At 36.5% G+C, this 20,141-nt stretch overlaps 2 protein-coding genes and 1 long non-coding RNA gene across 4 annotated transcripts; all 3 read right to left on the bottom strand.

Annotated features, from left to right (window-relative positions):
• Window positions 1-420: 420 nt before the first annotated feature.
• LOC114521736 (calcium-dependent secretion activator 1-like) lies at window positions 421-11,089 on the bottom strand. 2 transcript variants are annotated; one of them, XM_028542265.1, is made up of 27 exons: window positions 10,927-11,089; window positions 9,307-10,146; window positions 8,819-8,899; window positions 8,600-8,727; window positions 7,704-7,854; window positions 7,550-7,602; window positions 7,296-7,407; window positions 6,989-7,131; window positions 6,747-6,813; window positions 6,136-6,244; window positions 5,575-5,778; window positions 5,247-5,383; window positions 4,779-4,966; window positions 4,580-4,681; window positions 4,423-4,486; window positions 4,043-4,166; window positions 3,772-3,878; window positions 3,353-3,509; window positions 3,038-3,179; window positions 2,642-2,797; window positions 2,406-2,517; window positions 2,089-2,154; window positions 1,909-1,983; window positions 1,750-1,833; window positions 1,496-1,603; window positions 1,294-1,398; window positions 421-1,162 (listed from the first exon to the last, which is right to left on the bottom strand). In XM_028542265.1, the coding sequence occupies exons 2-27, from the start codon at window positions 10,012-10,014 to the stop codon at window positions 968-970; spliced, it is 3,678 nt and encodes a 1,225-aa protein (XP_028398066.1). In that variant the 5' UTR covers window positions 10,015-10,146; window positions 10,927-11,089; the 3' UTR covers window positions 421-967. The 2 variants fall into 2 exon arrangements, with proteins under 2 accessions (XP_028398066.1, XP_028398067.1); XM_028542266.1 differs by lacking the exon at window positions 10,927-11,089 and having other exon boundaries at window positions 422-1,162; window positions 8,824-8,899; window positions 9,307-9,324.
• Window positions 11,090-12,139: 1,050 nt separating this feature from the next.
• Window positions 12,140-18,273, bottom strand: LOC114521920 (NACHT, LRR and PYD domains-containing protein 12-like). Its single transcript, XM_028542494.1, has 5 exons — window positions 17,750-18,273; window positions 15,940-17,350; window positions 15,711-15,758; window positions 14,706-15,070; window positions 12,140-12,189 (listed from the first exon to the last, which is right to left on the bottom strand). Exons 1-5 carry the CDS (start codon window positions 18,141-18,143, stop codon window positions 12,140-12,142), a joined length of 2,268 nt encoding a protein of 755 aa, XP_028398295.1. The 5' UTR covers window positions 18,144-18,273.
• Window positions 18,274-18,775: 502 nt separating this feature from the next.
• LOC114521911 lies at window positions 18,776-20,062 on the bottom strand. The gene is made up of 3 exons (XR_003686851.1): window positions 19,575-20,062; window positions 19,195-19,374; window positions 18,776-19,121 (listed from the first exon to the last, which is right to left on the bottom strand). It is a non-coding gene; the product is annotated as an uncharacterized LOC114521911 (long non-coding RNA).
• Window positions 20,063-20,141: the final 79 nt, after the last annotated feature.

Below are 20,141 nucleotides of genomic sequence, written 5' to 3' on the forward strand. Positions count from 1 at the left end.
TAAATAAATTCACACGTGATGTGCATGGTTGTATTGGTAAGTTCTGGTAAATGCGATTATTATATGATAAATCGCCTATTTTTATTACCTTCTCCTCCCACTTTCCCAATAATTCTGCAGACGTCGAAAGAAACGCGCTACCATTCGGTACGAGACGGGGTGAGAGATAAAAACATCTCTAAATCCCGTAGCAAACAATCTTCCAATTTACGTTTAAAACCGCAGGTGGTTGGGAAAATGTTGCCAACCCTTTGCATGAGTAACGAATTGCTTGATGCACAATTTTCTTTGAGATCAAGAGAATTTAGAGCATTGACAATGTACTATTTGTAAAAGGGCTTGGCAGTTGGCCCACAAGACAAAAATTAACAACAAGATACATATTTTTGTTATCAATGTAAAAGGTGGCAAAGAGTTACGGTGCTTAAAATGATAAGAATCCAGGTGGTCTTCCTGAACAATTAAGAGATTTGACACACGTGACACGTAAGGGAAATGTTAAAGTTTGGTCTATTATGAGGGTGTACAGAAAACATATTGACCAAAGAGGGTACAAGGGGCATCTAGTAAACTAACCACAAAATATACAAAGTTTCCTGAATAAGTTTTATACCTGCTCGAGTTGCGGATTTGCCTTCTTTTAGTGATTGAATAACAGCGTCACGAACAATAAACACTTCAGCCAAAAATAAAAACTTTGCATCAGCGATTCAGATTTGCAAACTGAAAGTTATGAATATAGCTTTGAGCCTTTAAAAATTATTAACATATTAAACTGTTAAATATATGCGCAGTGTGTATTATACTCTTAGAAAGCCTCGTTTCCATTCAGCAACTGGTGTAATGAAATATTTATATTGTTGTTGTGAATGTGGGCGTTTCATACATATCATATTGATCACAACACCAACATGGTACATCAAAAAACACCGTAGTGCCCAGTTATGACCTCAAGAATAAATGCACTTCAGTCCTCTTCACTAAAATCCGAGTCATCGTCACTATCACTGTGTCCCTGAATATCATTAGATAGCACTATAGATCCCTCGCCACTCTCTAGCGTCTCTTCCACCTGCAATCGACTGTAAACGCGTTTATAATTGGAACTGTGTAGAACACGTGATGATTTCAGGCCGTACACCGCAAAGTCCTCTGGGAACGACTATTATAAAAACAACATAATCAGTTCTGTTGCTAAAACATATCCTTCATTTCTCATCTATTTTTTTCGTGTGATAGAAACAAGCCAGCTCTAGCAAAGCTAATAATTTCTTGTAGGATATTTCTTCTTACCTTTACTAAAGGAAAAAGTGTTTGTAGTTGATATGGATGAAGTTTCAGCGAGATTCTGTCGGTTAACCATGTTACCAACAATCTCATCAAGTGACCATACCAATTCTAGAAAATAACATGAGATAACATGAGTTCAGATCTAAAACACAGCCACGCACATTCGTTGAAATTCATGGCTTGGCAAAAGCTGAATTGCTCTTACTCTCAAAAGCTTTTTCCGCGATCTATCGTCATGAATAGAGTTTTGAATTTGTCCAAGATTTACTTGACAAAACTGAATATACTTGATCCTAGCTTCGTCTGTTTGAGACTAAACAAAAGAAGAAATGAAATATTAGCTACGAGTAAGATGAGTTTACGAAATCAACCTCAAAATTACAATACCAAACAACTTTTTATTTACTATAAAAGATCAACAATGCCAGACCTACACGACGCGAAGTACTATTAACTTACCGAAAGAGAAAAAATATGAGATTTAATCGTTCCTTGATCGTATCTTGATAACTTTTTTAGAAGCCCCTCTAATACAGTGTCAATCTGAATAAAAAACATTTCAATGAAATTCTCCTGGCGTCAGTGAAGAATAAATATTAGCTAATTTACATTACTTACTTTGGCCACGATTTCTGTGATTAAAAAGCTTTCAGTTTCCATCAAAAATTCACGAACATCGGGATGATAAGAATGCTTGAATGAAATAATTTCACCTGTTAATTGACCATGCGCAGCGCTTTTATTTTAATACACATGGATTAACGAAATGCGTGTTCACAACAAGAAAACGTTTTTTACCTCCGCAGGATTTCCTCTATCTCTCTGCATTCTCATTTCTGCGGTTGAATGACAGATATCCTTTGCCTAGATACAGTAACAATAAAATAAGAAAAAAAATTAAACTGGTTTCATAGAAATAGAATTAAAGCTCGAACTGTAGGTTACAACATGATACAAGGGATAACGAAATCCTACTTGTTTACTGGTTTTACTGGTTAACTACTTGTTTACTGGTTTTACTGGTTAACTACTTGTTTACTGGTTTTACTGGTTAACTACTTGTTTACTGGTTTTACTGGTTAACTACTTGTTTACTGGTTTTACTGGTTACTTACTTGTTTACTGGCCTGTGCAATCACATTAAACATGACACAAATCTGTTGGGGTATGACGTAATCCATTGCGTATCTTCCTCGTTTAATCCAACTGGAGTACGACTCACGGACTCTGGACAAAAATTGAAACAAAAATCATAAATGAATGTTTTACAGGAAGACTGCTTAGAACTGACAAAGTCATAAGGAATAAGGTTTAATTTTACAAACTAAAGTTTCGGGAAGATGGTTATTACCTCATAACACAAGCCTCAATCATATCAGATGACATCAATTCAATTCTTTGACGTAAATGGGAAGCAAGTTCCTTCTCTGGCCAATGAAGATCATCAATAAATCCTTTCAAAGCACTCAACTTGTAAAACATATCTTCCGAGGACGTGCATCCTTCTCTGAGGGAAAAATTATATACAAAATATGAGTTTCAGTATTCAGTATTCACTAACCACATTCGTGTACAATATCAGTAAAAATAGAAAAATCATTCGCTTGATTTTAATATGTGATTCGCAAATATAGATTGAAGATTTACTTCATTTGCTTGCATTTAATTTAGCCAGCCACCATCTACTGACGACTTCCGAAAATCACCTCAAAATAGATATATAATTCATGCATTAACACAACCGTACCCCACTGGAACCCAGGACTCCCTCTCAAAACCATTATTGACGGACTGGGCAATGGATGATTCCATAAGATCGACGTAACGGATAACAAGCGGTGCGAATTTATTTTGTAGATGAATATGACATGGACCATTACGTAGAGATACTAGAAGAGAAAATTCTGTTCTACAAAACGTTGTACTGAAACGTTTCATGGATTAAAACGCTTTTTCTACAACTGCTTTTTCCACACCCGACTAATATGCAATACATGAAATCACTTGCATGTTAAATTCAATGGAAAATAGTGTACAAATACTTGTAGTAATGATTACTTACGTTCTTTATTGAAGTAATCATTAAGTAACTGAAACAATGAGAAACTATCCCAAGTATCAGGATGCTGCACATCCAATGCTGCATCTAAATCAACTGTGAATAAAGACCAGAACAGTTCTGTGTGCTCCACCATTAATGTTGAGAACCATTCCAATGCCTGGCAGAAAAAATTACAAAACAAAGGAGCTTAGAAATCCTAATGGTCTTGTATTTAGAGAGAAGTTAGTCTAAAATTTAGGGGGCATGCATTTGTTATTAATAACAGGAGGCAATCTTTGACTTAAAACCTTTTAATTTTCACCTTAACACTTCAGGAATGAATATACAGATTTAAATATTGACGAGTTATTATTAACTAAATGATGTACAACATAATTTGAAAACTAGAAATAAATTATTTCCACAAAGAATGAACTCACCTCGCCATGATGTTCCTCATTTTGCTGCAGAAGGTCAATACAATGATCCGCCAGTTGGTACATGGCATCAAGGCGATCAACGGGATTTGTGTCGGGTGAACTAAAATCTTTATCAGGATATCAGGAAAACAAACATTAAAAGTCTCACAGTATAAGCAAACCTAGTTCCTGTGGGAAAATTCCTAACAGAAGACTTTCATGATCCAAGAGAACGCTCTTGCTTACAACGTACGTCAATATCTTAGTTAAGAAATATTCAAATTTTCCCCACCTTCAATCTTTAAAAATTTTGACACTTTCGTATAGTTTACAAGTGCAGCTTTTTTTAAACATTTTCGCATTTCGGCCTGAAATTCATCCGGGGGAACTGGTGTCGAAATATCCTTCATCATGACCTGCAAGAAACATTGGAACATTCTTGTGAATGAGATGTATGTTTATTCATCACAGGTCAGACAAAACACGCAAAACACGACAGCTTATCATAGAATATCACCTACGATGGAGCACCAAATCTGAACAAACCAGATCTGTTTCAAAGTACAATTCAACTCAAACGAGACCTCTCCCCCACACAGTTGAAACAATTTTTAGGTGGATCAAGCACATAATCCGATACCTTAAACAGACATTTGTATTTACAGTACCTACCCTTTCAAACAAAGACAAGGTTGCCTTAAGTGCCCCTTCAGGTCGTCCAAATGGAAAAGAATATCTGTGAACCACAAAATATAAAGATATGACATTTAGAAAATTAGAAGCATGTTTTCTGAATCAGGGAAAGCACGCTCAGGATATGATTTCATACCTAAAATTTATGATCTGATTTGTGAGTAGACTCCAAAGTCTTTCTTTCACGTCTTCAAATGCTTCTTTCTCGTATGTCGTAACTGTCACAATACCATCCGGGCTGGGGAGGAAAATACGTGTTTTTCACATTTTAACCACAAGATGACCGGGTTACCTGCACGCGGGCTGCACTGGGTGATCATGATCAGAAAGCTTACCGATTGCCGTGCACGTGAGAAGCACAGAATGCGTAGCTGTAATGTAGTAATGTTGAATCAATCATGATACCAGATTCAGCTTTGTCGAGTAAGTTGAGAAGATAATATAAATGACGATAACATCCACGAACACCATATCGAGAACAATACTCATCCAAAACAAACAACTGTCCTGGTGAGAACCAACCCTAAAAATTACAGTTTGGGATACTACATAAGAGTAATTTATGTTAGACAGAATCCGGGCCTCGCGGCAACAACCACAATAATCTTACGAATCCTTGTCTGTTTAGGCATCACTCACCAGTGTAATAAAGGGGGGGAGGGAGGTGGGGGAATACTTAAGGGGGGGAGGTGGGGAAATACTTAAGGGGGGAGGTGGGGGAATACTTAAGGGGGGAGGTCGGGACATACTTAAGGGGGGGAGGTGATGGAATACTTAAGGGGGGGAGGTGGGGGAATGCTTACCAAGCACGAGTACGTGTCATTCAGACGATGTTCCAAGGTGAGAAATTGCAACAATTTAAACAATGTGTGATGATCTACTTTGCATGGATCAGCTTGGATTGCTTCGTCCAGACCAAACTTCCTGGCGCGATCTGTGTCTGGTAAAAGATAGGTTTCTAATCTTAGTGACAAGTTTAATTTTTAGCAAGAGTCAAGTTTATTAACATATCTTCGTTTGTCCTCATTATACCATTATACTCCATTGTTCTAAACATTCACCAGGCGATTGTTGGGACAATCACTCAGACCTTCATTCATTACTTTATACGAAGATCACTCAGTTCCTCACCTCCCATCAGTTTTGTCAAGGAGTTTGTTTTTGCTGTTCCGATTTCCAAGGTTTTTGGCGCCACAGGTCTGTGTGACTGTCCAGTGGCTTGTGAGATCTTATGCACCCACATTTGTCTTTCCATTTCATCATCCGTCGAAAGTGTCACGCTGTTGCCTTCTTTAATGCAACAGAAGAAATATTTCCCACCCTCATATTCGTCACCTAAAATAAACAAAGATGAAACAAATTAAGTTCTCAAATATACCCAATGGACTGGGCACCGAGGAAGCTGTGCACCTCGATAGAGATTCTGTATCAAATTTTTTTTTTGAACCTACTGTTTTATGGGCAGTAGGCAAAGATATATAAATATTCTAGGACTATCCTGTGAGCAGGAAGACTGAGGTGGTTTATTTTTACCAGAAGAATATTCCAGAATGATAGGACATGTTTTTACATATTTAGTTTCCTGCAGTAACATACTTCATTCTTCAACCTTCAAAGACTGCGTCACACTAAAACCCCGCGAGAACAGACTTGAGACGTAACTACAAAACAACGATTAGTAATTTGCTTTACCTGCTGGGCGTTCAGCATAATCCACAGTGTATCCATCCAGTTGAATCATCTCATGAGGCTCACCTTTCTTCTCATGATAACTGCACAATGCGAACTTATATTGGCTTACCTATAACGAAATGTTGTCAATTATTACACTGTTGAAATGGTTTTGTCTTTTGTATAGCATACCACAGTATGTATAACATGAAATTATATAGTATAGTTTACAATACTGCAGATCCTGTAGAGTACTGTGGTATGATATGGTATGGAATATGGTATGGTATGGAATATAGTATGGTATGGTGTATAAAGATTGTAAAGCGTGGTATTGTATAGTGTGATACTCAAGGACTGATCAAGGACTGATCAAGGACTGATCAAGGACTGATCAGGACTGATTAAGGACTGATTAAGGAATGATCAAGGACTGATCAAGGACTGATCAAGGACTGATCAAGGACTGATCAAGGACTGATTAAGGACTGATTAAGGACTGATCAAGGACTGATCAAGGACTGATCAAGGACTGATCAAGGACTGATGAAGGACTGATCAAGGACTGATTAAGGACTGATAAGGATTAGAGCATAATTTTCGACAGTCCTCGTATGAAAATGACGTCGTACCTGAAGAAGAATAAAATATCTTTTTTTCCATCTCTTCCAGACATTCAAACCTTGCGAATACATGTATCTGGAAAGAAATAATTTTCAACCGGATCATAATTCTTAATTTTTCTCATTTTGTATAGTCTATTTATTCTTCACTATCCCATCTCACCCGCTATAATTTCAAAACCCAACTCTATTCCGTTGCACTCCTATCTACCCATTTCTACCCCCAATCCATTCCCATGTTCCTAACTTACCCGCATTTTTTTAGGTTGAGAGGTTTATCCATTTTAATTCTCATTTTTATTTGAATCTTATCCGTGAGTGGTCCAGCCTTGACTGGAACAGCCTCGTACCATCGCGAGTCCTCTGTAAACCCTGGATAGGGATTACATGTCAACTAATACAAAATTAAAAGAAAATACTTCCTTCAAACTTAAACAAAATACTTTGCTTCGCTTTTCGTTAAAGATGCATCCTAAACGAAAATATTTTAGTTTTCAAGTACAGTAGTGTTCGTCTTTTTGTTATATTTATTAAATATTACGTTAATAGTGACGAGACCTTGGCAATTTCCTTATCATCAAAAGCCAACACTCCTTTATTCTCTAGCAGCAACTTGACTTTCACTTCAGGCAATGGATGCGTTGTTGTGAAGTCACCTTGGGTATCCCATCTATCAAAAGTCAAAAAACGCAAATATTTTAATAATTTGATAAAAAAAAAATGGAAAACGGTTGAGAGATTGAATAAAAGAGAGCTATTGAATATAAGCATAGATTTCTTTTAGTATAGTCAGAAACATTTAAATCAATTACTTTGGTCTTGATGCTTCTGCTTGATCAGTTTGAAATTTTTCTCCACCCTCAACCTGAAAGATAGTTTCATCATTGTTTACACACGTTAATTACTTAGAAACTTGTACTGTGACCAGTGTTAAAGAAGAACGACATTTTACTAGCTGGTGCGAACCTCCATGGTACAATACACAATCTTTTGAGCAGGAAGTTTGAGCCCCCTGGCTTCCATTATTAACACTTCAATTGTAAATGACAAAACAACATCAGATGGAGACAAACTTCTCTCACAGTCTGACAAGTCAGATACCATCACAGCTGTGCTTCTATAGAAGAAAAACACTTGATAATATATTACATTACAATGAACATGTTTGTTTCTATAGTTTATAAAACATACTTAAAGCTATAGTCTCAATATTAACATTATGGGTCAAAGATATATAAAATATATCAGTACATGTAAAATTAATATTATAAATCTGTAAAGCAATATTTATGGTTATGGTGAAATGTATGAACATGGATTGCAGCCACCTAATCAAGGTGGGTGGTTCACACTTATTGCGTCTACTTAAAGTGTCTGGTGGGAACAACCAATAATATGGCCACCAATTAAGGTGGCAGACAGGTATATCAAACTTATGGCCATCCAATCACCATATCTACACAGGAGGTGTGGTGTTCATCTAACATATTTAACAATTAGTCGCCGAAGGCGAGGTGATTACAAGCCTATAAGTTTTAGCATAAATTTTAAGGTGTTTACAAATTATAATCAGCATAATTTCATAAAAATTTATAATGACTTCAAATTTCTTAGTTGAAATACAACAAAAAGCTATAGTCACCAGCCAGTGACTATCACTTCAGAGAAAGTGAATCTTGATCAGTCAGAATGCAGGAAAATCAATAGTCACCTCAAAATTTATACTTAATTGTGTTAGTGATGAAGGTAAGAAGGTTGCTGGTATGTAGTAAAGTTAGCCAATTGTCATAGTCTATGTGTGTTATTAAACTACTATATGGCTGCACTTACAAAAAAAGAAAATCAGTTGCTTTGCTGCTTACTTGAGTGGTTTTGTTTTGACATTAGAAACAGGCAAACTGTCAAGATTTGTCTTGAGTTGATTAATTTGGTTCCTTTGTTCATCAACATAAATAGCTTTCATATTCTTGTGTACAAATGAAGGTAAGTCCTACAGAACCAAATAAATTGACAGTGTTTCTTAAAATATGCTCAGATGTTTTTGCAGGTACAGTAGTGTGAAAAAACCAGGAAGAGACTACCTTACTTCCACTTGCAAGAACATCCATTCTTCCTTGTAATTCTCGTCTAATACATGCTGCTTGTTCATCAGCATTATCCAGCTAAATTGGACATAACAGAGCTAGTTGTTTAGAAATCAAATATACATATTCAAAGAGTGGTCTCAATAAGCTGCAGAATGGTGGACAAATTTGAAATTCTGACACATTTGTCAGTCTGGGTGTGTCAACAGTCTGTCACCAGTGTTAATAATCAAAATTGCACTCTTCAATAATTCAGAAAAGTTGTGGGGGAATGCTAAGATTTTCCAGACGGTTATGAGGCCTTACACTTACTCAATACCTAGCAAATATATAGTCATAGGTACTCTATTTGCAGAACATATGTGTGCTCGAGGAATAAAGAATTATAAATATTTATCGAAGTTATATAAATTAATTATATGATGCATTTCTGCATAATATATCAGTTTGTTTACTTTGTTAGTACACTTGTGATCAGTAAATACCTGACAAGCATTATATAAGATCGCATGTTCATATTTCTTGACACCTAATATCGTCTGGAACATTTCATAAAGTTGATCTTTGGAGAGAATCATTTCACTAGTTGAAGTAGTACCCGTCATTCGCGCAGGAGATCGCATGGTCGAGCGCTCGTCGCCTCTGTAAATAGTGTCAAATTTTGCCATCCAAGAATTCAGAATCGTTTCTATAGTTAAACCACTAGGCACATTACGTACTCGTTTCTCAATACTGCTTTTAAAAACCTCCCGAAAATCACTAGCGGTACAGCTACCACAGCCAAGCATTTTTATTACGCGGTCCGAACTCAAAAAAATCTCATAATAACTCTTCACTGCCAGATAAAACGCTTTATCGCTTTCAATTGACGTTTGCCCACTCAAAAATTGTTCAAAGCGTATCTTAATAATTGCTAGCTCTTGCTTGGATATTTTACACTGTCTTCTCGTCATGTCTGTTTGTTGTTTTGCATTGAAAGGGTAAGCAATACAACGTAACACAAAGACGTAAAGCATCAACTTTTCTTTGCGTTCTTGTTCGTCTGGATGCTCTTCCACTTCGCTGTTCAAGGAAGGAGTCGGACTATCAACAAATCTTGCAGGAACAGGCAAGTTTTCTGTAATGAGCGTTGTTTTTTCACCCGGTACTTCATCATTGTCGCTGTCCTCTTCATCGGATGAATTTGAGATCATGATCAATATTTCTCTTGCAAAAACAGCAAAATGCAGTTCCTGTTGAGTTAAAACCCTCCTGAGGTGTTGTTTTGATTTGCATTGGAAGCAGGTCACCCATCAGCGGTCATCGAGAATTACTGTCGTTTAATGCTGAATATTTTAATATTAATCAGACTAAATTGCATAATGATTTTGTAATCAAGGCTTTGTGATCACGTTTGTAACCTTCGCTCGATGAGACGTAAATAAATGATTTTGCGTTTCATGTTTGCATGTTTGCACGCAAAAGTTGTTACAGTAAAACAAAAGTTGTTACAGTAAAACAGGAGCGAACAACGTCAGGACCCTGTTGAACAATGATTGTTTTAAACCAGTTGCTGTCTTGCTGATTGTAAAGTGATTGTTGAATGTACTAAAGTTGAACAACAATCGACAATATTGTAAACAATATCATTCACAGGGGATGCAATCTTATTGGTTTGTTTTGGACAACTTGTGACAACCTGGTCATTTCGTGTATTTTATTTTCCAGTAAAGGCCGGCGCACACTAGAGCTATGTGCTTAGCAAAAAATCATTCGTAGCCATTGGCGTAAGCCAGTTGCTCTCGTGTGCGGGCGACTTTTCCGGCGACTTTGGTCATTCGTGCCACTTACGGCAAATATCTAGCATGTTTGATAATTTCTGCCTCGCGTGCCAAAATCTTTCCGTGTGCGGCAAAATGAAAGCTATCTGCTTATATATGGATTGTGAAAAGCGCATGCGTAATATACGAAAGTAAACATCCAAGGTGGCAAAAAGATTGCAAAAACAAAATTATGGATGAATGTGAAGACGAAGAGTTGTTCTTATTTTTGTTGCTGTTGCGTCGGACTAGACTAGACTTCCGCTTAAAACACCGTTATCCAAGTGGTATTATAAATAATATTACCTGTTTGAGAAAGCTTACTAGCTCTGCAATAGCGCATTCCGTTTCTCTCTGTTTCTAAAATCTGTAGAATTCACATCGTATAAACACCTGTATTCTGGCCAAAGATCAACCAGTCTTCCAATATGGTCTCAGCCGCCACAAATTCATTTTGCTTTGCTTGCACCGCCATCTTGGATGTTTACTTTCTTATATTACGCATGCGCTGTAAAGACAATCCATAAGCAGATAGCTTTCATTTTGCCGCACACGGAAAGATTTCCTTTTTTTTTTTTTTTAATTATTCCCCTATGTAAAGTTTTATAATTAAATATTACATATGATTTTTATAATAATGTAAGGCTAGAAACCTACTAGAAACCTAGTTAGGCTTTTGAGGCTAGGCCCCTAGTGATGATATGTCCACTGTAAAATCAATATAATCACAAAGATGATTACTTACACTAAATACTATTTACAAATAAGGAAGCAGGGAAAGAAAAAATAATTACAGTGCAGACTGCAGATATAGCTCAAGAAGTCATAAATTATTGTTGTTTGATATAATTTTTTTATTATTATATATTATAATTTTGGCACCCGAGGCAGAAATTATCAAACATGCAAGATATTTGCCGACTTGCCGTAGGTGGCACGAATGACCAAAGTCGCCGGAAAGGTCGCCCGCACACGAGAGCAACTGGCTTACGCCAATGGCCACGAATGACTTTTTGCTAAGCACATAGCTCTAGGTATTCTGTGGCTCTAGTGTGCGCCGGCCTTTACCTGTGGAACATGCCTGGTTACATTCACTTTCCGAGGCGAAGTTATTCCTGTTTCCTAGGCAACCGGAGAACAACCGGAGAACATGAATTGATCACATGTTCGAGTCTGCGCATTAAACCTAAAGCGTTTAGTGTCCGTCTGACATTTCGGTGGATTCCAAACTCTGGAACAGACTGTGTTTGCAATCGGATCTATAGCCCCGTTTACACTACACTCAATTTATTGGCACGGCACGGCTAAAATGGTGTGCCCGTACCCATTTCATCTGTACTCGGCCTTTGTTTTGGTACCCTGAACACTGATAAAATTGGGTGCGGGTGCACATTTTAGCCGTGCCGTGCTGATAAATTCAGTGTAGTGTAAACGGGGCTTATAATGGCATAAAAAATCATGTTAGATGAATTCTATGAGCGCATGCCAGACAATAACCCTGTTCGTGCAGTTCTCGTGATTACCACGTATCAAAGTCCCGCACCACTAACGCAGGGCACACGAAACTGTCTTAATTACAAGAGGCAATGGTAGTTAGTAGGTTCTAGTTGTTCAGGGGTTAATCGTGCGCCTTTGAATGGGCATTGTAATTGAGGTCGATGAGGATAGGCTGGGTCACCGTAGATACAAACAGGATTTCCATTTGGTAAAAGATCTAGCTGTTGAAGCTTGTTGTATAAATCAGACTGGGCAAGCATGGCGCTATCATGGCGTTTTTCCTCAACTGGGCCAAAAAGGTTAGCTACAAGACCATTAGGGACAGCCAATGATTGGAACTTTATTGCACGTACTCTCTTATGCCCATTATAAAGAACCCTTTGATTTTTGCCAGGTTTGCAAACAGGACGAACCGTCCCATCAACAAAAGCAAAACAATTTTCCAAGGCACCACTTTTCTGAAACTACACGACAATTCTTCTATATTGTCTGAAGTTAACCAAGGTTGGTCAAATGTTGAAAGCAAATGATTCCATTGAGTGTACAAAAGCTCATGCAGTTACTGATACTGATCATGCAAAGTTGAGGAACTGGTCTGCCAATCTTGGCATCTATCTAGGTATCGACAAGGATAAGCAAAGCGTTTCAAAAATATGCACAAAGCCTCCACTCGGTCTACCAAAAGGCCGTTGTAGCATTTGATAACTTCTGGTAGCTTCATAGCATCTACTATAATGTAAATGTGCTCTTTCAAAAAACGAAATTCTGTTAAACATTCGTCGTCACTTAATTTGTCCAAGTCAAAATCATTGTATTTCCAGTAAGGCAAATCTGGACTTTTGGCGGTATATAGGTCAAAAAGCAAAATAAACTCTTCATCGTCAATTAAACTTTCGGAATGCGCGTATAAAATGAATATAACATGAACCTGGCAATCATGAATCTACCCGACGATAGCATGTGCTTGCTTGGTGTGAAACAGTCAAAGTGATCTCACACTAGAATATCAGCTCTGCAGCTTAAAGTTGCTTTCCTGAGGCTGAGACGAAATTTATCAAGTGTTTATATAGGAAGGTCTTTGGATGAGATGGATCGCAAGACAAAGCATAAATAGTAGTAGGAGGTATCTGTTAAAGTTTATTTTAATAAATCACATGCAATACACAACTGTCCAGTCACTCCAGTGTCCTGCGAGTTAATTTAAAGAAATCTACGTTACAGATTATTTAAACTACAAAATACTTATGCGAAAGCACATACAATCAGAAATAGTATTTACAAAACAATAAAAACTTAGTCAGACACCACAAATATTTTAAACAATGCAAACTGATTTATTAATTGTTTGGTAAAAAATTCCATCAGAAATTTCTCATAAACGTCTCATCAACATACGCAAAATATATTCCACAAAAAACATTTCAAAGAACATTTGCTCGTATAAAGGAATAAAAAAACTACGAGAGTAAAATACCGAATGTGTCATGAAAAAAAAAATTAATATGATTTACCTGCATATACAGCTTCACAAACATTTCACAATTCACAACGTTTGACGCGTTTTACATGATTGCAGTTATTAGGACTTTACATTTAGTAAATCAGTTTGCAGTTGCCACTCTTAGCATCCCTTAAATATTTAACATCTTCAGTTTTTAAATCATTGTGACTTACATTTAGTTTAGTAAGTTTACAGTTGTCATTCTTCAAAGCATCACTTAAATATTTAGCAGTTTCAGTTTTTAAATCATTGTGACTTACATTTAGTTCAGTAAGTTTACATTTGTCACTCTTCAAAGCATCAAATAAATATTTAGCAGCTTCAGTTTTTAAATCATTGTCACTTACATTTAGTTTAGTAAGTTTACAGTTGTCACTCTTCAAAGCATCACTTAAATATTTAGCGCCTTCAGTTTTAAAATCATTGACTCTTACATTCAGTTTAGTAAGTTTACATTTGTCACTCTTCAAAGCATCACTTAAATATTTAGCACCTTCAGTTTTTAAATCATTGTGACTTACATCTAGTTCAGTAAGTTTACAGTTGTGACTCTTTAAAGCATCACTTAAATATTTAGCACCTTCAGTTTTTAAATTATTGCTTCTTACATTTAGTTTAGTAAGTTTACAGTTGTCACTCTTCAAAGCATCACTTAAATATTTAATACCTTCAGTTTTTAAATCATTGACTCCTATATTTAGTTCAGTAAGTTTACAGTTGTCACTCTTCAAAGCATCACTTAAATATTTAGCACCTTCAGTTTTTAAATTACTGGTACTTACATTTAGTTTAGTAAGTTTACAGTTGTCATTCTTCAAAGCATCACTTAAATATTTAGCACCTTCAGTTTCTAAATGATTGTGACTTACATTTAGTTCAGTAAGTTTACAGTTGTCACTCTTCAAAGCATCACTTAAATATTTAGCACCTTCAGTTTTTAAATGATTGCGACTTACATTTAGTTCAGTAAGTTTACAGTTGTCACTCTTCAAAGCGTTACTTAAATATTTAACACCTTCAGTTTTTAAATCATTGACACTTACATTTAGTTTAGTAAGTTTACAGTTGTCACTCTTCAAAGCATCACTTAAATATTTAACACCTTCAGTTTTTAAAACATTGCTTCTTACATTTAGTTCAGTAAGTTTACAGTTGTCACTCTTCAAAAACTCAGCCAATTCACGGATAGTAATGTTCGTCACAATACAATGATGGATGCGAAGCTGTTTTAAGTTCTTGATGTGGCTTAAAAATTTGAACAAAGCCGTAGATTCTGCTGGTGAGATATTTAATCTTTCCAAAATAAATGTTTCATCATCATCCTCAGATGCAAACGACGAAATCATTTTCATGACGCGATCTTCTTGCATTTCCCAAACACTTTTTATCACAAGTAAACCTTTGTCATTACTCTCGTCAACACGTCGTTTCTTTGGCATCCAGTCTTGAAATCTAGATTAAAATATTTTGAGACAAAAGTTTAGAAGTTTAGGATTATATTTAGAGAAAACGTCGTACTAATGGCCATTTTATCAAAAATTAATTCACGGTGTAAAGACGACAAGACAGACTTACTCCGTTACTGATTTTGTTTTCTGTAGAAACACAACTGCAAAAGTAAGAATTTCTCAAAAGAAAATATAAATTCTGTGGCAGATTTTTTTTCTTTAAAATGGTGTTAAAATGATTTTTCCGTTTCGTCTGCAAAAATTGGAAGGTTCTCTTCACACGTATGAAACAACCTCAACTGACATGTGCTTGTCCTATAATCAGTATAATGAATATTTTATTGTACTATTTTGTACAGCATGCAAAACTATTGACTAGGAAATTGCTCTGGAATCAATCAAAGTCATCAGTCACAATTTCATTAAATCATCTGCTAACAGTTATAATTATGTTAATAATTGTGTGAATAAAAAATTAAGTACAGCAACCTTTCACAGAATTGGCTAATCAGAGTCATTCATATACAACAGGCAGAGCCTGGTGTTATCAACCTTGGAAAATCCTCAATGTTGCAAATGCTAGGTAAGGAAGCTGTTGCAGAATTTTGTTAAGGGTTTTAAATTGATGCCTTTTAAATCTTTACCTTTTGCATATACAATTGATTACTTTGGTGTCTTTATGCTCTGCTGACCTGATAAATAATTAAATATGAATGAATACAAGATTATATGTACACTAAATGATACAACAATGAATAAATAATTTAAGAAGATTCCCCTACATGTATATGGCTATGAAATTGAGTTGTGACTATACAATATATATAACTGGCTATACTGGCTTTATCTAATTTGAAGAAGAATTAGGCATACCTTAACTCCCTCATCCTATCTCCAAGTAACCCAGCTACAAATTGGATCACCAAATGCCACCTTGGTTTATCAATGTGCTCTTCTAAAAATCTTTCAACATTTTTGATATTATCAACCACATCTAGTGCAGCCAGAAACTCTTGAATTGTAAGATGAAGAAAAGAGAAGATATTTCGTCTTTTGTCTTTCAACTGATTGAACACACCAGAATCAGATAAGCCAGCCACAGTGTTATCACTGCTCTCAAATTCAAAAACTAACTGGTTTGTTTCCATTCCATTCCTTGCAATTTTCTTTAATTTGTTCAGATCCTCTTGCAACTGCTCTGGAAGTTCCACAGTCAAGTAATCCTTTTTTACTGGTTTATTCTTGTATTTTGAATTGTGTTTGAACAGCAAAATCTTCATAGCTCTATTGTACAGTTCAGTTATTGTTTTGGGAATATTACTATAGTTTCCATCCTCCACTTCTTCACCAAAATCAATGCTCTCATATAATGTCAAACACACTATATAGGAGTTAACTGGTATGTAGCAGAAGCTTAATAGTTCTGGGGAACTCTTAATTACCTGCCATATCTCTAAACTTTTCATGTCATCATCACAAAACTTTTCAACATACTTTTCTATTTGTTCCTCATTAAAACCTAATATCTCCACTTCCTGATCAAACTTTAGATGTCTATAAATATATTCTGCTGTAGGTCGAGATGTGATTAACACAGTGGCTCCAGGCAATAGTTTGCCTTCCACCAGCTGTTTAAGGATAAGCAACATATGACACTCTTTGTCAGGGCTGTTTATAATCATTTCATCAGTTAAACACTCTTCATCAACTTTAAGTTCATCCAAGCCATCAAAAACAAGAATGACATTTTTTGGGTGTTTGCAAACAAATTCAAAGACAGTCATGCCACAATGAGCTAATGACATATCAAGACGGTAAGCTTTGGTTAATATTTCTCGAAGGCTTGTTTCTCCTTTGTTAAAATCACGAAATTTAATTAATAGTACATATTTTTCATGCCAGAATCCAAATCTTTCTTCATTTTGTACACACTCATTAAATATTTTTCTTGTCAGTAGAGTTTTCCCAATTCCAGGTCTGCCTACTACAAGACCAGTTCTAGGTTGATGGTTACCAGATTCTGCTGGTTGAAATAATTCTGCTGGACTCTTGAGGATTCTTGAATTAGTAGGTTTTTCCAATTGAACATCATAAATCTGATGTCTACTTTCAAATTCTCTTCTGGGTTTGTGGGCACGTTCCCTTCCATCTTGAATTATAACATTGATATAGATTTCCTCCAGTTTTCGACGTGACCAATCTTCTCTTCCAAAGTCGTCATGTACGTCAAATAAATCTTTGGATTGACTTTCTCGAATCATTTCCATTAACTCTCGGTTTATCTCTAGAGTTATTTTTAAACGCTTTTGTAAAAGGTACACGCTAATAAACTCCTGATCAGTATGGAAAGTGGGTCTCTTCCATGCTGACCACAACAGATAAACAATCTCAACGAGTGTCAATGCATCGACAAGGAAATTAATCGTGATGAAGCCGACAACAACTTGTTGTTTCTTTCCACCCATTGAATAAGTGCAGTCCACAAATGAAGAATTCGTAGTTGACCTTGTGACGTTCTCATGGAAAGTACTAGTTGTTGTTTTCATATTGGCCAAAGAACATTCAAAATGGGTTGGAAAATTGGACGAGGTTAAGAGAAATGCTGAGAATATTGTAAGTGGTATAATACGACAAACGATCAAATGGATTATGTAAGCCATGAAAACAAAATAACGATTACTACCTTGATACGCCATTGATAGTTCAGACAGTGGCTGGCTTTCTTCTTCGCCCTCGTTCGTCGTTGTGTTTGGGTTATTTCCGAAGATGTCCACTCTATGTTTCACCAGGTAACCGTACACGACACTACATATAACCACAAGTCCAAAACTTATCACAATCTGGACATTGAGAGATAACGAAGGTAGGAATTCTTGGGCATAATGAAGATGACACTGTGTTTCAATGTACTTCCCCTTGAATAAAGTGTTTGTGAGGTCACATTCTACACTTGATTTCGCCTCGAAAACACTCGCGATTCCAACCAGAACCACGCCACTTGCTACAAACAAAGCAAGAACTACTGAACTGTACGTATTGTAACACTTACGAGGTACCAGTTTTAAGCAATTATCCATGTCTGTAAAGGAGTGCTTGTCTTTATTCTTTGCCAGAAGATTAGATTTGGTCACTTTATCACCAACCTGCTGTTATTCTGCACCAACACCCTCCAGGACTCATGCTTGGTTAATATAATTAGGTTCGCTAATTGTCATCGTGTCGTGAAGTGACGTCTCTGTCCCTTGTCCTCTCATGTACCGCTTGTTCTTGCGTTGTCCTTGTTATCACCTTTTGTAAATTGATACCTTGTAAATATATTACTAGTCTACATATTCAAATTATCATGTAAGTTTTCATTTAGTCTGAAGATGTCTTAAGTTAAGACGAAACGTTACTACCAAATATATTCTTATTATTCCCAAATGGTTTGATTGTCTCTTATGGCTTTACTGAAAGCACTATGTTGGGCTTTAATATATGCATCTGTGCATCTCGCCGACTCGCCCGCTGCGAAAACCGTTAGGGCACAGATTAGCTATATAAATATATAGGTAATCTGTGGTTAGGGTGACACGAGCTCATCTCCGGTCGTCTCGTCTCCTGCTGCTGGTTAATAATATCTCTTTTTTAATTATGTCAGTTGTATCACGGGTTGTATGGAGTTTATTATTGCATATTTGCCATTCTCTCAATTTTTGCATAAATTTACAAAGACAATGAACACAGCTAAGTAATACTAATGAACCCAAGTCCAGATCCTGGCAAACCAGGAAGTGTTGGCTGAAAAATACTGCAATGTTGGAGCTTCACTAAACAACACTTTTAAAAGTTTTATATACAAATATTTGCGGTCAAATATATCAGGTAGATATACCAATCTGTACTACCTCATACAAAATCATCTAAATATTTTACAACTTCATTAAATAAATCTAATAAATAAAATAAATTTTCCTAAAATTTCATAATAGTTTTCCGGACTCACAGTTAAAACGGCCTCCTCAGAAAATGCTCCAAAAAGCCTGGCGTTCTTTGTCGTTTGCGTCTTCGTAGGCCTGTATAAAAAATCAAGAGGTTGATCACTGAGTATTGTTGACTGAGAGTCAATCAATCACTCCCAGATCCTACCTGTGGAACATGCCTGGTTACATGCGCTTTCCGAGGCGAAGTTGTTCCTGTTTCCTAGGCAACCGAAGAACACGAATTGATCACATGTTCGAGTCTGCGCATTAAATCTAAAGCGTTTAGTGTCCGTCTGACATTTTGGTGGATTTCAAACTCTGGAACAGACTGTGTTTGCAGTCGGATCTATAATGCCATAAAAAATCATGTTAGATGAATTATATGAGCGGATGCCAGACAATAACCCTCTCTAATAAGTCTCGTGATTATCACGTGTCAAAGTCCCGCACCACTAACGCAGGGCACACGAAACTGTCTAAATTACAAGAGGCAATAGTATGTTGTAAAATACCTCATCAAAATCACAAGTTTGCAGGATTTATTACCTGCCACAGGCAAAAATATGTTTTGCTTCAAAGCCCTGGGTCTCTTTATCATTTGAGGTATTTCAAACAATTGATGGTCAAACAGTTCAGTATATTGTCGACAATTGAGAAAAGCGACATACTGGTAGCCTGTTGAGGTAAATTTCCCCTTGCACCAATGACAATGTCCTCGCTCAGGGGTTGGTTTGTATGAAGATGCTCCAGCCCTGGTACCCAAGCTAGCACTTTGATAAGATCACTGAACGAGATGGATGATCATGGTCGCTAAGACAAAGCATATAAAGTAGCATATAAAGCACAGAGTGGTGCTTTTTATACATGAGGATTGTGCATTATATACATGAGGAATTCTAAATGTTGCTGTACAGGATAACGTCTCCTTGCAGTTGCAGGCAGGATGTTGCTAGTGGTTGCTACGCATAGCCTTACCTCCTGCTCTATTTATCTCTATTCCATCCCACAGACTTCCTTACCAACTCTATTCCAATTCTCTATTCCAATCCCCGTCTTCACTCAATTTCACCTGAACTACCCCCATTTCGGCGAAGGCCATCAAATCAAATTGTT

The sequence above is a fragment of the Dendronephthya gigantea genome, unplaced genomic scaffold, assembly GCF_004324835.1.
Source record: "Dendronephthya gigantea isolate DGI-Jeju-01 unplaced genomic scaffold, DenGig_1.0 000021F, whole genome shotgun sequence".
In the NCBI taxonomy this organism is placed as follows: Eukaryota; Metazoa; Cnidaria; class Anthozoa; order Malacalcyonacea; family Nephtheidae; genus Dendronephthya; species Dendronephthya gigantea.

Bases quoted from the DNA above. Each gene is read 5' to 3' on its own strand.
- LOC114521736 (XM_028542265.1), bottom strand. From the start codon at position 10,014: ATGATCTCAAATTCATCCGATGAAGAGGACAGCGACAATGATGAAGTA. The intron at 7,855-8,599 runs GTAAGCAGCAAA...TTTCTTCTATAG, and splicing joins GTCAAAACAAAACCACTCAA to AAGCACAGCTGTGATGGTAT. The intron at 4,167-4,422 runs GTAGGTACTGTA...TGTTTCTTGCAG, and splicing joins CCTTGTCTTTGTTTGAAAGG to GTCATGATGAAGGATATTTC.
- LOC114521920 (XM_028542494.1), bottom strand. From the start codon at position 18,143: ATGGATAATTGCTTAAAACTGGTACCTCGTAAGTGTTACAATACGTAC. The intron at 15,759-15,939 runs GTATGCCTAATT...ATTATTTATCAG, and splicing joins GATAGGATGAGGGAGTTAAG to GTCAGCAGAGCATAAAGACA. The intron at 15,071-15,710 runs GTAAAGATTTAA...ATTTTAATCTAG, and splicing joins ATCAATTGTATATGCAAAAG to ATTTCAAGACTGGATGCCAA.